The following is a 17,604-nucleotide window of genomic DNA, read 5'->3' as shown; positions in this document are numbered from 1 at the left end:
CACCAAACCAAAGAGAGAGCGGCCGTGTTACTGGGCCTGCCTTGGTTTTTGAAAAGAAAATCTTTCAAGCAATATTTTTTCTGTGGACCACAGCACAGGCAATTTCCGGTAAGCTTCATAGCGTCAAACTGGCGCGTTACGTACGTCAGGAACAAACTTCAATGATTTGGTAACATTTATACTTCAACAGAGTCCACGCCTCCAGGAAGCCGCCGTTTCTCAACAGCCGAGATGGAGAGTCCAGACCCCGGGTACCAATTACTGTCAGGTAAATGTTTGAGTCGCGTGCAGAGATCATTCTGTGACTCGTGGCAGTTGAGGCTAAAGCTAACTAGTTGCTAGCATACGCTTAGGAGCTAGCTTAATTTTTTCATCAACCATGGACAGTGCCGTAGACAGTTTCATTTGGCTAGACAACATTAGGTTTCACCACTGGCTCTCTTCTCTTGCCAACCTGTACGAGGATAGACTTTGTGAAACCCTTTTCACATGACGTCACACAACTTCCGTTTTGGCTCGAAGCTGTGTATCCTTAGTTCCGGTGTACATAGTAAGTAATGATAAAGTTGTCTATTTCATATATATATATATGTCATATATATATATATATATATATATATATATATATAGAGAGAGAGAGAGAGAGAGAGAGAGAGAGAGAGAGAGAGAGAGAGAGAGAGAGAGAGAGAGAGAGAGAGAGAGAGAGAGAGAGAGAGAGATGTATAAATCTGACAGCATATGTTGATCAGACAGATCACCGGAGCATGGAGTTTACACAGTCTCTAAAACATTTGCCTAAAATAAGATTTGAAGATATATCACGATTTGCAAACCAGTTCTCTCTGACAAAAAAATCTAAATTAGACAAAGGCTACAAATTCTTCACCGAACAATACCTGTTTGACTATGAAGGTAGGTATTTTTGTTTTGCGTAACCGTTAGCTTAGCATTAGTGAATTTTGTTAGCTAGCTAACTACGTGACATAACTGTTCCTTAACCAGAACTTTTTACTGTTTTTGAACTATAACGTTTTAGGCTCTAATCTTGATCAGATTATTAAATTATAGACTGGAGTTGCCACTCATCCCATAAAATAGGGATTTGTTTGTTATAAGCAGAGATGTCCGGTGCCGCCGCTGCTTTGTAATGCCTTTAATCGGACCACTTTTTCGGTAACGAATAATCTAACGAGTTCGTATTTCAAATCCAGTAATCAGATTAAAGTTATTTATCCAAATCATAGCACATTAATATTTTCTTGTGTATTTATTTTTATTCCTTCTTTGCGTCTTTGGGAGAGACTCTGTGACAGTTAGCAGTGACAGAAACATGAACAGTGCATGGAGATGCGCATTTTGTTGCTGGAAAAACAGAAATATCGTCAAGCCCAACTGTTATTTGTGGCTTTTGTCTTGTTTTTTCTAAACTTATAAAAAATAATGATTCACCGGTTGCGTTTTTTGGGGGACTTGTGTTTGAACGTGAAGTTGCTCATTTGAGCTTGGAAATGAGCAGAGATACAGAGTTACATCACTGACAGGCGGCGGTGTATATGTTTCCTAACTGTGGCTAAAGCTGCTGCTAGCTGGTTTACTCATGATCAGAGGCTGGTTCCTTTGAATACAGTTGGAGAATGGTAAATTGACAATGACTTATAACGGTTATCTAGCACGTAAACACTGTTTTATAAAACACAGAAAGTGAACCTCTAAACGTTACAGCGCTGACAGAGAGTATATTTTTCCTAAATGTGGCTAAAGCTGCTGCTAGGTGGTTTACTCTCCGATCGGAGGCTGTTTATTTTATACACAGATAGAGAATGGTGAATTTACAATGATTAGTAACAGCTATCTAACACTTAAATGCTGTTATTATTAAACTTACCTTTTATTATATCCTTGGGAAGTTTTCAGCTTGGTTCCCAAGGCAAAATCACACCGGAAGTAAAGATACCCAGTTTTGAGTTATGGCGGCCATTGTCTGACGTCACTGTGAAAAGGGTCTAAGAGAGCCACAAGCAGTGTGAGAAACAAAGCTGCTGCCAATATCCACAAACAGAATTCCTCAATTTTTGATATGCTTGTTTGTAATACAAAAGGAACCCCCAATCGTCCCTGTATTTAGATTTTTTAGGTCTTAAATTTAAGTCAAAGTGGCATTAAAAGGGGCTAAATTTGATTTGCTGAGACTCGCAAATACAGGTAGCACATTAAAAAATATATTTTTTTACAATGATTTCTGCAGCTCCTCCATAAATTCCATGGTTCTCAAAACTACTTTGTGAGTTATTTATAAATACAGGTGCTTTATTTAGTGTAATTAGAGGAGTGTTTCTCAATTCCAGTCCTCAGGCCCCCCTGCCTGTTTTAGGTGTTTCCCTTCTGTTACCCACCTGGATTGAATCTATGGGTGATTAACAGGCTTTTGCAGGACTTGATGGTCATGCAATCATTTGAAACAGCTGTTCAGGAATAGAGGCACATCTAAAACATGCAGAGCAGGGAGGCCTGAGGACTGGAATTGAGAAGCACTGCACTGGAGTAAATGTAGCTTGATAAAAGGGTATGGCATACACTTAAGATTTTTATTTGTAAAAACAAATGTGAAAACAATATATAATTTACCTTCCACGTCACAATTATGCAGTACTTTATTTACACATAAAATCTCCTCATATAAACATTGTGGTTATGTTCAAGAAATATGAATACTTTCGGACATTTTTATGGAAAGCTTGTACAAACGGCTTCTCACCAGCAGATGGCGCTGTATTCCTCCACATTGCCTGCTATGCACTCATTTCTAACCTCTATGACCAACGTATCAGACAAACACTGGCGCCAGGTGATGAATAAACAAGACTTTTGCTGCTTGTTGAGTAATCAGTTTATTCTGTAAAGACTCAGAAGTGTAGAAAGGATGATACAACAGTGCTTTATGATCAAAGACTATTTTCCATAAAAGTTTAAGTGATCATTAACACCGTAAGACCAGATTCCATTGATCTCAAACCAAAATAAATTTGTAACATTCGACACAAGTGCATACACTGCTGGTAGGAGGCGGGGGGAAAAAGCCCACCTCCCGATTTCACTTTGGATGGCATAGCACCGTTCTTCGCTATTAGCAGCTTCAAGATGCAGCTTTAGTGAGATTCATGTAGTGACTGTATGCTTCGATATAAACACAAGAAAATTGAGAGGAGAGCGACCGTCTCCTCGTTTTGGCTCTCTAGCTAGCACAAGATCTCACTCTGTCAGTGTTTAGGGATCAAATTGAGAATTTTGCTTTCAAACGTTTTTTTTTTTTTTTCTTTCTTCTTCTGTTTCTGCCAGTTAACAATGTTCGATACAATTACAGCTTAAAGTTGAACATCTCCAAGTGTACAGAAAGCAGCACAAGATTTTTTTTTTTTTCACAGATATAGACCAACAGTGACTATCAATGCACTGGCAAGTTAATTATTTTTTTTTATTTATTTTTTTGCTTTTTTTTCTCCATTATTTCTGGACAGCACAGTAGCTCGAAAGCGAGGTGATGAACAGACGACTCATATAAACACACAGACAGAGCTGAGTAAGGCAACGGTAGCGTGACAGGCTTCTCTCTGTTCAGTTTGCAGGGCAGTGTAGTGTATTGATCTCGACAGCTGTCGATACCTTTACAGTGAAGCAGATTGATTTCTGTGTTTCGTTTTGTTGTTTTTTTTTTTTTTTTAGCATCGCCGTCTTCGTTAGTGCATTGTATATAGTCTCTTGCGTGTAGCTGAACTGCAAAGTGATCACCAACATTAATACAGATCTGAATAAAACGTGTTCCATTGCATCTGGACTTACAGTGACTATAGAAGAGTAGATAGAATTGAAAACCCAACTAACGGAAAGAAAAAGTAAAATTCAAGGCAGTGCTGAAGTACTGGTTGCTAAAAAACAAAACAGAAAAAAAGAAGAGTAAAAAATATCACAAAGCCAACAATAACATTTCCTCAACACATCTCTTGTTTGTCCAGGCAGTACAAACCATCTTTTATAGTGCAGTTTCAACCATATATATATATGTTTATATATATATATATATATATATATATATATAATTCTCCCTACGGCCCTATCCTAACCTAGGTTTCGCTCATTCAAGTCAGTTTTCCAGTCAGTGTGCGTCTTTTCTTTCTTTTCTTTGATTCCTCATACTGACCTCGTTGTGCACCCTCCCCACACAACCACAAAAAAAGCATGAAAGGCTTAAAACATCACAGGACTCAAAAGGTGAGAAGTTCTATTTCTTCTGTCGGTGGCAGGAAGTGATGGCAGATGGAAGAAGAAGAAGGAGGAGAAGAAGAAGACGAGGAGGAGCAGGAGGCGGACGAGGGGGCAGGGAGGTATTCACAGTTTCAGTCAGAGTCCAGCGGTCCAGCTACAATCACATCTGCTGTCATTATGAACACACTTTTTTTTGTTGTTGTTGTTTAAAAACCCCCCAAAAAACCTCAAATCATAGCCAGGGGAGCAGGCCGGCCTTAAGTGTCACGTGTCCGGTGCTTCATCACACCTCCAGCAGCTCCATCCTCAGGCGGTCCCTATCAACAACACAAGAAGAAAACATGAAGAAAATTCTACTTCTTACATTTTTATTCTTACCTCCCACCCACCCCGCCCCCCTCAAATAAAACATGCATGTGTGTGTTATACACTGTATTGGCTTTTGAAAATCTGTCACACCAAAGGCAATTGCGGAGATTTATTCACATATATTAGCATGCGCTCTCGATCTATAATTCAGTGCTAAGAGTCCTACTTATCTAAAAATAGCTTGTAAAACACAGACCTTTGATTGCTTGAATAAACTACTCAGCATGAGTACCTGTACGCACTTTTTTTTTTTTTTTTTACTGTACGTCACACAGCTCCCACTACAAACAACAAGCTGTCGTGCTTTTATCACCACACCTGACTTACACTGGTTTTGCTTTCTTGACTGACAAACAGCCCTGGGCTTGTAAAAGTGTCAGTGAATGAGGAATTTATTTTTACGACGGGTAACATCGGTGGGCGTACACATGTTCTGAAGCCGCCAAGTAGTTTACGTCGAAGTCCAGAATTTCCATGTATTACGGTGATGTTATGAAGATGATAAATGCTCACATTCAAGTCAATGTTTCAATTGTATGCTGTTGTCCAGAGCTAGATCTAGGGAAATATTCATAGGGCAACAGGAACAAGATGTTATTCCAGGTCAGGACATATTATACTTCACAAGCAATTCCAATGCAGAACTCTTGGGAAGTGCTCATTTGTGAGGGTGGTAACCACGCCCACTTCAAATCTCTGGCCAGTTTCACAATAGTGCTTTTGGGTGCCATAGAAGGCTGAAGTTCTGCCAAGAACATCATGCTGATGTGCAATAAGTCAGCATCTTTTTTTGGTTTTTAAAGCTTCCAACTGGTATGGCAAATAACGGTGCACCGACTGCAGTTTTCCGGCCGACTGCCTATTACCAATGTTCAACCTGACCTGCCAATACTGATTTTTTTTTTTTTTTTGTCTCAAATGTTTCTAACTAAGGCCAGAAAGTCACTGAATTGACAACAGTGGGGTGACTGCTCTCAACAGCAAACATGCAGACATGACCTGATGGGTGGGTCTGTCAGTCAGCTTTCTCTCACAGCAGAGCAAAAGAGGACAGTGGATCAGTGAATACGATCGGCTGAACATGCAAGTATCGCCTGATCACAGGTCCAAGATTAAGGAAATTGGGGCTGATTTATTAGTATATGGCAAAGCATTACTTCAGGGTGACAATAAATGCTTTCTGTTACTATCTAAAAATATATTGTAAGCTGTTCAGATTCATATTAGTTCTGATTTGTTTTTGCTAGTTGTCTCCCTGGTGGATATGTACCTGAAAAATTGGGTGGGAACAGCGGATTTAGCATCTGTAAACTGTGAATGTGTTGTTCTACCTGGCCTGGTTGGTGTCGGCCTGCTGTTCGATCAGTGAATGACTCGCTGTGGGCTGCTGCTGCTCATCGCCTCCTTCTGACCATGGATCCTGCAGGACTGCTGTCTGACCTGACTCCTCAGGTTTGTCGTGCTTCCTGCCACCAGTCTCGGATCCTGTCAGAGCGAGCAGCGGCTCATATGAATCCTGCCACATAAGCCGCTGCCCCAAGTCCAGCCCTGCTTTCACTTCCGGGTGCTTGATCGTTTCTTGCTCAATGAGTTTCTTCTTGGCCGGTGAAGGGTCTTTCTGTGACTCGGCCTCAATGTCTCCGTAGCTCCTTGCGTCATCTGACTCCGCTGGAGGCCGTTGATAAATCTCCAACCACTTCAGCTGCCCATTTTTGTGGCTGTAGCGACTGTCGCTGAACCAGCGGACTACCTCTGACTTAGGAAGGCCTGTCTGAATGCTTAACTCTTCGTACTGAAGGCTGCTGGGCCAACGAGTGTTAGAGAAAGCCTGCCGGAGGATTTGCAGCTGCTGCGGGGTCTTGTTGCCCCAGGGTGGCGAGAAAGACGTGTGGCAGGCTGACACCTCAATGTCACATTTGGGTTCTTGATGAACAGTGTCGGATGTGGTCTGTGGTTCATTCATCTTCAGCCTTTTAAAATTGATCTTAATGGGGTCAACTCTGAGCTCTTTCTGTGCCCTCTCGCCGATAATTAGGTCCTCCTCCTTAATGAGCTTCTGTAAGATTGACATGCCTTTCATGGGAAAGTCTTTGTTGCATCCACCCTCATCTATAATAGATGAGTTGCTTGTTGTAATGACAGTAGTGCTGGTGCTTTCAGTTGGGGGTTTGCTGGCATTGTTCTTGTTTTGAATGCTGTCATCACAGGTGGAACTGCAGTTTTCACCACTAATACTGCTGCTGTTGGTCTTGTGAACGTGGCTGTTGTTTTCATCGTCAGCTCTGTCAGCATGAGCCCCATCTGGATCACAGACAATGAAGCTGCTGTGATGATTGTTACAGTTTGTTTTTGATTTGCTGGTGTTGTCGATGATCACTTGACTCGTGGCGCTGTTCGAACCCTCTGATCCAGTTGGTAAACTGCTGCACTTGGTGCTTGGTTCGCTGTTTGTGTCAGCAACGCAGTGCTCGCTGTTATTGCTAGTGTTTGTGGAGCAGGCGGCAACGCTGTTGGTAGTGTCAGTTGGGTTGCTGTTGTCGTTTACTGATTTTCTGCTCTCAACACCATTAGTAATGCTGGAACAGCTGCTGCTTCGACTGCTGCTGGTGCTATTGACACAACCGCTGCTTCCAGCCTCATCCAGCCCATTGCTCTTCTCTTGGTCCACAGTGAGTTCAGTACTCTTAGTAGGCTCATGTGTTGTTCCGGCAGTACATGGAAACTTTGGTGGGGCAACTGGAGAAGAATACGAGACTCTTGTCACATGTGGCTTGGTTGACAAGTTGGCCTGCGTCGTTATGACTCCGACGGGCCTTGGTTTTATACCTCCATATGGAACTTTGGCCATCTGAAAGTTTGGTCCTTTTGAGCCTGGAAGGCCAGTGACAGTGTGGTGAGTTACGATGTGATTGACCTGTTGTGCTGTCACGGGTTGCTTCTGGGGTGCTCCTCCTTGGAAAACAGTATTGAACATCTTCCTCCTGGCCTCCTCGATCTCTTCAGGAGACCAGCTGATGCCCTGTTTAAGCCTTTGGGCAGTAAACCATAGCTTGATTTGTTCTTCTGGAAACTCCGAAACCACCGTCAGGTAGCAGAGCTCGGCTTTGGTCGGGTAGGGAAATTTGCCAAACGATGTCTTGAGAAAACTGCTGGTGTCCATGGCGGCATCGTAGGTGGGGATGCTGCTGAGAGGGATCATCACCTTTGGAAGATCTTTATTCGCGTCAGAGGAAGTGGGGGAATAAAGAGGGGGAGTGTGCTGGTGAAAGACTTGGTTGGACACTGTCTTAATCACATGAGTGACAGTGGTCCTCGGCATAGCTGGGGTCCCAGACGTACTGAGAGCCCCGTTTTGGAGTTCAGGCACATTATTCAGCAGGCTAGGGTCTGCATCCTTTCCAGTGTCTATCTTCCGTACCTCCACAGTGTGAGATACAACAATCTTTTTGTGCTCCCCCTTGGCTTTTATCATCTTTGCGATTGGTGTTTTAGTGAGGGAGATCCCAGATTCTTTGTAGTCTTCTCCACTGTCTGTAAAGAGGCTTTGCTCTACAGTTGTTACTCCATCCCTCTTGTTGACACTGAGGGAGGCGGTAACCAAGCCCTCCATAATCTTGGGGTGGGCGTTAGCGTTGTGCAGCGCAAGAGCCTCGAAGCGGACGACCGACACCCCACAGTTCAGGCAGTAGAAGGTGGGCTGGGCTCTGAAGTCTAAGTGGCAGTTATGCATGTGATCCAAAAAGTAATTTAGATCTCTGGACTCGAATCGGCAAGTGACACAGCTGTAAGTACCTCCTTTCTGCGTTTCGCTGCTGCTTTTGGATTTGGAGGAGCTGTGAGAAAAGTGGGCCGACTCCTCTCCGGAGATGCTGAGAATGCTGTCTTCTGGGATTGTTGGTAGGAGTTCTGGTAGCGAGCCCAGAACAATTTCCTCACGTGCATGTTTGGATTTGGATGGTATCATGCAGGGCACAGTGGATTTCCTCTTGCTGGCCATATCGCAGCTTGGTGTAAATGTGAGTGAGTGGTAGTCCGGCGTGATGAGAGCAGAGGGTAGGTGAATAGTGAAAGGGTTTGAGTGGGGTTTGGTGTCATGGACCAGCCACAGAGATATCACAGTGTTGCTTCATGCCTTCTACCAATTTTGGATTCCTGTCTCATGGACAAGTTTAACAGCTCTGGTGGAACCTGGAAGAAACGAGAACAAAAGAAGCAAACATGAATTTTTCAGCACATCTTCAGTGTAAGAGTTAGAAAAACAGAAATGGTCATTATCAAGTTTAAGAAGAGCTAGCCAGGACTGGAGCCTTGAAGGTATTTTTTGTACTTAATGGAAAAAATAAGTTCTGCAACTGCTGTATTTTATATATTTCTAAATATAGTTGAAAGCAAATATAGACACACTATAAAAACAATTTTTTTCCTCACAGTCTGTCATTAAATCAGACTAAATTTTTCCTGGGAATGTATTTGAAGGCAACACTCAAACACACGGTCCCATAGCATGCCCAGTCATTTCATTCAGGACAGACATTGGGTAAAAACGTTTGAATCAACCCCAGAACAAACGCAAAACTACTTTCTGAAAATGCTACTTGAACCAGCAAAAAAGTATAAAAAGACATATTATAGTTAGCAGATGCACTTAGGGACAAAAACCTCAATTTCTGGAGACGAGTCTTGTGATCTGAAGAAATAGAAACCGATGTGTTTGGCCGTAAATGTTGCAAACCGAAGAACACAAACCCTAGTGTGAAGCATGGGGGAGGCAGCATCATGTGGAGATATTTCTCTGCAGGACTGACAGGTGCACTTCATAGAAGTACTAAATTTAAAGGAAGTAAATGAAAATAAAATCTATAAAAAATACATCTGATATTCAGACTGCAATCTTTACCTGAAACCATCTTTGTTTATTTCAGTTATTCCATTGTATCACCACCTACAGGCCTGGCATAGTTACTGCAATCTATAGGGTCATTTTCAATGTTTCCATAACACATTAGCAAATGTTGAATTTGTCTTAAATCTTAACTACAAGATTGTTTTGTCTAAAAACCTTGACGATGATGTGTTAGTAATCAATCTGTTGTGATTCCCATGCATTAAAAAAAAAAGTCAGCAAAGTTAACTCAAACTTGACCCCACATCCTCTTGACTCCAACCTTTAGGCATCCTCAGGGTACAGAAAACCGAGGTGTGAAATCTGAAATGGGAACTTAATCATTCAATCTGTAAATTATGCACGGTACAGTTGTCACTATATGTAGGTGATCGGGAGGTTAATAGCTTGCATGTCGGCATAAAAACCATAAAATATACGAGACGGTGAGCAGAATGCAGAGAAAATGAGCATCCCCACTCAGGGTTAATAGGTGTGGGTGGAAATATAAAGCGTGAAAGGAGCTGGCAGTATCAGCAGTTAAAGCACCAAGGTAAAAGTGTGCAGGCCTTTTTCCTTATGACAACATTTTTACATTTCATCAGATATGAAGGTCACAGTTAATGATTCTTGAAGAGGGAAGGTCATGTGACTCTCGCTCACCACATTTTTTTTTTCTTCTTCTCCTTCTACTGTAGTTTATGCACCAGTTTATTCGTACACTAAAATTAGATTGGTCTAATTACCTACTTATGGGAGAAAGAAAATCAAAACAGACAAAGGCTTTTGGTCAAAACAAAAGAAAAAAGAAAAAGTGAGGATTTTCGCTGTGACACACAGACACACACACACTTCCTTAATCAGCGCCGCCTGTCAGTTTGTTCTGTGCTTTGCTTGGATTTACAGACTTCTGTGTAGATGTCACTTTTTATGATTTCAAAAGACAGATTGCAATAATTGACCACGGCCAGAAATGACAGTTGGTGATGTTTTATTTTTCTTCCCTCGTGCTGCAGTAGGATCGACTCTTCTAGTTTGTAATGAGGCATGACCTCCCAAATTATTTTTAGCCAAGCTTCCTGCTAATTCCGAAACGTGTTGCGTTTAGGGAGGGTTATGTTGTCCCGTGACGAGCACGTTCAGCTAAGGAAAGCGTTAATGTCAGTGAGTGCCTGTTAGCTGGAGCAGGCCCAGGGGATTTTCACACCCATCGAGTGTGATCCAATCACTTCTCTCCACATCAGGTGCCAAAAGTATCTAACCTCACCAACTGTTTCGCCTTGTTTCTGCAGCCTCAAATATGCAAAATATGCACACAGGTTTCATACCTGCCAAAAAAGGAATTCCTTCTCATTGTGAGTCTAGGTGCCATTTTAAGACAGCGTGGTGTGCATTGTTTGTGTCAAAGAGAAAAAGATTAAAATCTGTCACATCCTCCTGACCCGATCGAGCCTGGCAGGACAAAAAAAGTTATCACACTGCCAGGTTTATGTAAAATTAATTTTACCAACTCGTTTCTTCTGCTGAAAGTAATAATAATAATATCAGAAAATCTGAGGAAGAAGCCAAAATTAGGGTTATGGGAAAGAGGTCTTCCAACCTCAAAGACTCGGAGCTCATCACTAAATATAAATTCACTAAATCCCAGTGGAAAGAAGCAAAAAGCTGCTCCGCAGTTTTAAGTAGACTTTTTATTGCTGAAATGTTAAAGAGTTTTCTATTCAGTTAAAAGTGATCTATATAAAATTATTATAAACATATTATATATATATATATATATATATATATTAATACTAACAGCAGTTTCGGCCAGTATTAGTCATTCTAGCACTTTGGAACCGGTCCCATAAAACTGGGCTATTACGAACAATATTTATTTCCATCTTGGACAGATATGGATATCCAGTATTAATATTGCCATTATAGCCGATATTTACCAATATTATTTACACACCTTGGAGAAAAGAACAACCAGACCTCTGACTTTACCACTGCTACACTGGTGGTGGTTTAATAGTGCGGGGATATTTTTCTTGACACTTTGGTCGTGTTAATAACAACGGAGCATTGCTTAAACCCCACCAGAGTATTTCTGCCGGCCATGTCCAGGCCTTCGTGACCACAGTGTGACAACCCTCTGGTTGCATCATGTCACAAAGCTCAGATCAGCTCAAACTGGTCACCAGATTTCAGTCCAGTAGAGACGGTTTGGAGTGAAGCGGAAGAGGAGACATGATGCCGTCACGTCAGTTTGGACCAGGAAGCAAAACGGGTTTCCACCTGGTACTAGACAGATGTACCCAATAAAGAGGTAACTGGGTAATAGTTTATTTACTTCGGCTCTTTGTTCCAACATCTCATACCATCCTTCCTTCAGCTCCCCCGCCTTATTTGTTTACATGGTTATGATGAATTGCTTATTCATCCATTTACTTGCAGGAAACTGAGCTCTCCCTATTAGAGCTATTTGTTTTGTGGAAAAATACAAATAGTCCCATTCTGCAACATTAATATGTCTCTTCTCTTGAAAAACAAATGTGTTTCAATGTTATTTACTTTGTCGGTAATCATTTTACCGCCGTTTATTTGACGGCTTTGACCGGAGAGTCAACATGGAGATTAAATGCGTCTGGAATGTGAGGAGACGCAGTGTTGTGAAAAAGATACAATCTTTCTGATACTTTGTTTAGGCGGCAGAAAGGTCACACGTGTAAGAATGCAGGACATCAAAACGCACACAAATCCGACTTTTCACTCTCACTTCTCATTCTCCGTTCTCAAACTGACAGGAAACACTGAATTAAATTTATATTCCTTTTTGCTTCTATCTCCAAGCACTAAAACGTGACGATCAAATGAGGGGGGAAAAAGTATCAAGTTGGAGGCAGGCCCCTGCAGCCCGTGCCCTCTGCTTGAACTCCTGACACACACTTGCACTCTCACACTGCCACAGTGCATCACTCCCGTCCTCGTTTCAGAGTCTGGAGACACATCGGAGTGTGACACGCCGCTGCAGACCGGCCTCGTCCCGTCACTTCCCCCACGGTTGGCTTTCCACCGTCCTGACCCGCCAAAACCACTCCGGCATTCTGGGACGCAAAGGTCACTCCACGCACTTCCAGCCGTTTTCGTTATATTTATCCTACTTATTGTTTGTGCACGCCGCGGCGGAGCACTTTCGCAGCCATTAAGTTGTGTATTCACTGTGGCTGGTTACATTTTAAATAAAAGATGAACCTGTTCCAAAGCTAAACCCTCAAACGACTGCCCACAGGTACACCACGTTACCACTGTGACGTCATCCTCATAACTACCTCTTTTGTTTTTAATCATTCCTCACGTTAAAAAAAAACAAGAAATGAAAAGAAAAAAAAAAAACACCAAAACTAGGTCAGCAGCATCTTATGCAGTAATCCCGGTTCGTTGCATCCCAGTGCGGGCGAGCGCTGTATGTTTTGCCCATCAGAGAGGTTGTGGTAGTCCCTGCTGGCACGCTCAATTGACCCCTGCTGAGGACATGGAAGTCGCCGGGATTGCTACGCTGAGCGAGAGATTTACGGGTCAGCTTTTACGCAACAACTATCTGCCTTAGACGTGGTGCTATGGCATAGAAATGCAGCCGCAGCATCGGTGCTGGCTTCGTTTAGAGATGTCTGACGTAATGGTGTCGTTCAGGTAACACGACACCATAAACACCACAATGTTTCATAGGTTTAATGAAATGAACATGTTTCTTCTAGGTGGGAGTAATATGACTGTTTTGAAGTGACCAGAATCCTGACTTTGAATCTGACGGCTAAGGATTAGGGTGATGACAAGGAGGCATTTCCATTCCAAAGGCTTGGAGCGTCTCACCACAGAGAGGAAATGCTGTTTTTAACAGCGTCCTAAACAGGGTGCTTGGCCAAGAGTTTCGAACCAAATTTATGCACCGATCTTCTCTACCTCTGTAAACGTCTGAAAATCAGCCACTGTACTGGTGGGAGAGGACCCGCCCACCAGGTCGCATTTCTCATCGTGTGTGGCTAACAACAGTCACCCCACTGTTCCCAACATCGTCACTGTGTTGTTCAGCAACTTCTCAGGGAAAAAAGCTGGCGTCCGTCAGAATCTGACTCAGCAGCTCAGGCTTTTCAGCCCTCCCGCAGTCTTAAGAGATGGGGTCAGTTGGACCCCTCGTTCGCTTTTATGAGTTTTTTTGTTTTTTGTAGGGTTACGGGAACTGACGGTCTGATGGGAGAACCGCTCGCTTCCCCGCGCTCCTCCTGTGCGTCATACTAAGAAAGCTGGAGGGTTAAAAAGCGGTTACCAGCCAAAAAACTTAAACTGGTGCTCCCCTAGTCCTGAGCGCTTCCTTTGAGAAAGTTTTAAGGTAATTGAAATGTAGATAACTCTCATAAGCAAAGCATAAAATAGCAAATAGCGATTGCTAACCAATACTATAGTTTTGAGGAAAAACATCTTTCTCTGGAGATCTTAGCGATAAAGAATAAGTAATCCACAGAGGAGAGGGAATCATTCCAGACTGGCCTTGTACAGGCGCTTGTCTTCACTCCACTTCACTTCCTGAATGAATTGGAGGGGAAGAAAAAAAAGGCCCAAAACAAACCCAAAGTTGAGCAAGGTTACATAAAGAATCAGGTCACCTATGAAAAGAATGGGCTGCTTTATGTAGCGGGCGAGACGTGCGATCAGACAACAAGGGCCGTCCGGACAGGGAGCCGCTGAATGGATGCTCCTGAAAGGCCCGGCCTTGTGTTTCAGCTCGCTGGGTAGACGACAGCTCAGCCGACGGCCGTCCCCGGTGTGTCGCATGTCCCCGCGCTGGCACTGGCTCTGTGGCACAGAGGGAGGAAACTCTTTTCATCTCAGCAGACCGGAGGAGCCACGCAGCAGTAGCAGCATCTGAAGTGAGCGAGAAGTGGCACAGCTCTCAGACGGGCTTTTTCCTGAACGCCCACGCGCGGAGCGAGCGCCGAGGCTGCCGCGCGCTGGACTAAAAAACCGTGTTTGAACCATTCAGCTTTTTTTTTCTTCTTTCTTTTCTTTCCCAAAACAAGCCTTTCAAAACAAATGGGATTAAGCTAGGTTTAAATTCTGATGGGGTTTTACACGTTCCGCTGGATTTAAGGTTTACAACACAGCTCCCCTCCAGGTGTGCTGTTATAATAACCCTAATATAATACTTAAATCTAATTAGTATGTAATTGCATAATCTGTCCTTGTACAGTTTGCTTAAAATATTCATACTCTTCGACCTTTTCACGTTTTGCCAAATTACAACCATAAACTTTAATATACTTTATTTATAGATTAGTAGTGAATTATTTTGAAGTGGGAAGGAAATGATTTATGGTTCCAAAATGGCGTACATTTGTATTCACGCACCCTAAGTTAATAGTTTGTAGAACCACCTTAGGCCGCGATTACAGCTGCGAGTCTTTTGTATGTCCCTACCAGCTTTGCATATCTAGACAACAGATTTTGTTTTGTCTGGTCTTCTTTGCAAATGCGCCCAATCCCAGTCAGACTGGATGGAGAGCAACTGTGGATAATGATTTCAAAGTTTCGCCACATGAACCTCAATTGAGTTTAGGTCTGGCCTTTTGACTGTGGCATACTAAAAGATGAATGCTGCAATGTAAACCATCCCAACGTATTTCCGGCTGTGTGTTTAGGGTTGTAGTCCTGTTGGAAGGAGAAGCTAATCCCCAGTTCCAAGTCTTTTACAGCCTAGAACAGTTTTTCTTGGATTATCCTTTATTTGGATTCATTCATCTCCCCTTCAACACTGACGAGCCCCATGTTTCCCATTTAAGAAAAGAATCTCCCATTGAAAGATGCTGCCACCACCATTTTTTTTTTTTAACCATAGTGTATTTAGGGAGTTGATTTTCTTCTATGCATAGTATTTTCCTTGTAGAGCATAAAGTTTTCTAAAGTTCAACTGGGGACCAAAATTACAACATTTGTTACATGTTCAGCTGGTACTGCACTGGGTCAAATTATCCAAGCCAACCGAAAAACTTGCTCCCCTCCTCGTCTGTGGTGGGCTACACCGAGAACCACTGAATGAAACGACAGGAATACCTTAGAAGACATCGAGCGCAACTTCCTTCTTCTCAAAATGTGAACAAAAATCGAGTTTATTTGTATTTTAGCAGTTTAGAAGTTCTCTGTTGTCTCTGGTAAAAAACCACGAGCTATTTCTCCCACTAGTGCTAAAGTCACACATTTGTTTTGGTTGTATTTACCCAGAATTCCATGCACTATAGTTCACTTCCTGCTTTTGGTGCGGTCTCTGGTCCACTTGCAACCACATATGCACCTAAATTCGCTTTATCGAACCGAGCCTAAGGTTTTTAGGCAGGCCAGAATTTGATTTTAGGTCCGCCTCAGGGTTCAAATGCGCATTCATATCTCTCCAAGCGAACGGGACTTTCTGAACTAGAGCAAACTAAACAGTGCTGGTGTGAATACATCAGTAGTCTCTTCTGACCAGACCACCATCCTTCACAGTGTGCGGCAATAACTTATCTCTTCCTTTCAATCTTTAGCTTGAGGTATGGATCTTCTGCAGCTCCTCCAGTTACCATGAACCTCTTGGCTGCTTCTATAAATCCTCTCGTTCTCTAACCCATCAGTTTAGGTGGAAAATTTATGTGTGGGTGGAGATGCAATTACGTCATACTCTTTCCATTTTGGATGATGGATTGATCAGTGCTCTGTGAGGTATGCAAAGCTTGGAGTATTGTTTTACAGCCTGAGCCTGCTTTAAGCTTCTCTAGAACTTTATCCCTGACTGTTTGTTGTTGTGTTCCTTGTTCTTTGTGATGCTTTTTATGCATTAATGTTCTCTAATAAACCTCTGAGGCCTTCATAGAACAGCTGGATTTATTCTGAGATTAAATTGCACACAGCGTAACAGAATTTAACAATTAGGCGTAGAGGTGCACCGATTGCAGTTTTCTGGCCGATCAACGATCTTTAAAAAGCCTGAATTCAAATACTAATTTATTAATTTTTTTATCTGCAAACAGCTGGGTGACCGGTCACTGTTGTTAACAACGTGACCTGGTGGGCGGATCTGTCAGTCAAACCTCTCTCACGGCAGACCAGAAGGGAACGGTGGCTGATTTTCAGACCTTTACGGAGGTAGATATGATTAGTGGATAAATTTGGAGGAAAAAATAGGTGGTTTCTCATATGTATTGTAAGATTTCCGATCTACCAAAATTAAGGAAACTGGGGCCAATTTATCAGCTGGACAATATATCAGGGCACCTTTAAATAGGTGACTAAAAGGAAGTTGGTTGCACTGGATTTTATTTAGGGGAGTTGGTAAAAAGGGGCTTAAGACAAATGCACACCACACTTTTGTTAGTAAAAAAAAAAAAAAGAAAGCTGTGTAACATTTTCCTTGTCCTTACTGCTGGCCTGTCACACAAAATTCAAATAAAAATACAGAGGTTTCTGGCATTAAAGTCACAAAATGTGAAAAAATTCGAGCGGTGTGAATACATTGGCAAGGCTTTGTATACTGGAGCGTGTTGTTCCTAGTCGAGCAATTCAATTAACAGAAACCAGAGTGTATTCCCTCTCCTCCCCTCATAAACTGCTGCAGTAATTACAATATTACAACAGTAAAAAAATAAATAAAGAATCCCATTCGCAATCCACAGCAAGTCGCTACCAGTGGAAAAGAGGAGCGAGGCTGCAAAGTGGCTGCTAGACACTAAAATTTAATTCAAAACAGTCCACCGATTCAGACACTCCCAGATCGCTGGGTCACCTACGGCTGACGTCGGGCAAACGCGGACCTGCGTTTATTTTGTCGTCCTGTCACATGAAGGCTGGAGGAGAGGAAAGGACAAAGGAAGTCGAAACTCAGACGTTTGGGTGTGAAGTGAGAGGATGACTGATGATGATGAGGATGATGACAGGCTGTGCCGTTTCAATATATCTCCCCGCTGACACCCTGCGTAGGCACACACTCCCTCCTCACCTCCGCACCATTTAGCACCTGCACGGCTCTCCAAATCTTCGCTCTCAGAAGTGAGGAGCTGGTAAAGAGCGTCACGGCGTGACAGCCT

The 17,604-nt window shown here is 42.6% G+C and overlaps 1 protein-coding gene and 1 long non-coding RNA gene across 6 annotated transcripts in view; both read right to left on the bottom strand.

Annotated features, from left to right (window-relative positions):
* Nucleotides 1–911: 911 nt before the first annotated feature.
* Nucleotides 912–17,604, bottom strand: part of LOC114135805 (uncharacterized) — a 21,589-nt gene continuing 4,896 nt past the window's right edge. The window contains exons 2-3 of the long non-coding RNA XR_003593661.1: nt 12,260–12,265; nt 912–1,422 (exon numbers count right to left, since the gene is read on the bottom strand). This is a non-coding gene — a long non-coding RNA (uncharacterized LOC114135805). The remainder of the gene's footprint in view (nt 1,423–12,259; nt 12,266–17,604) is intronic.
* zhx3a (zinc fingers and homeoboxes 3a) overlaps nt 2,870–17,604 on the bottom strand; it is a 23,491-nt gene continuing 8,756 nt past the window's right edge. For 3 of the 5 annotated variants that reach the window (XM_028003387.1, XM_028003388.1, XM_028003386.1), the window contains exons 2-3: nt 5,961–8,817; nt 2,870–4,577 (exon numbers count right to left, since the gene is read on the bottom strand). In XM_028003387.1, the coding sequence (XP_027859188.1) occupies nt 4,544–4,577; nt 5,961–8,626 (2,700 nt within the window). In that variant the 5' untranslated portion in view covers nt 8,627–8,817 and the 3' untranslated portion in view covers nt 2,870–4,543. Of the gene's footprint in view, nt 4,578–5,956; nt 8,818–17,604 lie in introns of those variants that run through there. The other 2 variants (XM_028003385.1, XM_028003389.1) reach the window with 2 other exon arrangements.

Source organism: Xiphophorus couchianus, chromosome 20 (genome assembly GCF_001444195.1).
Source record: "Xiphophorus couchianus chromosome 20, X_couchianus-1.0, whole genome shotgun sequence".
Lineage (NCBI taxonomy): Eukaryota > Metazoa > Chordata > Actinopteri > Cyprinodontiformes > Poeciliidae > Xiphophorus > Xiphophorus couchianus.
The sequence above is the reverse complement of the archived record's forward strand: the minus strand, read 5'-3'. Positions and strand labels throughout refer to the sequence as shown.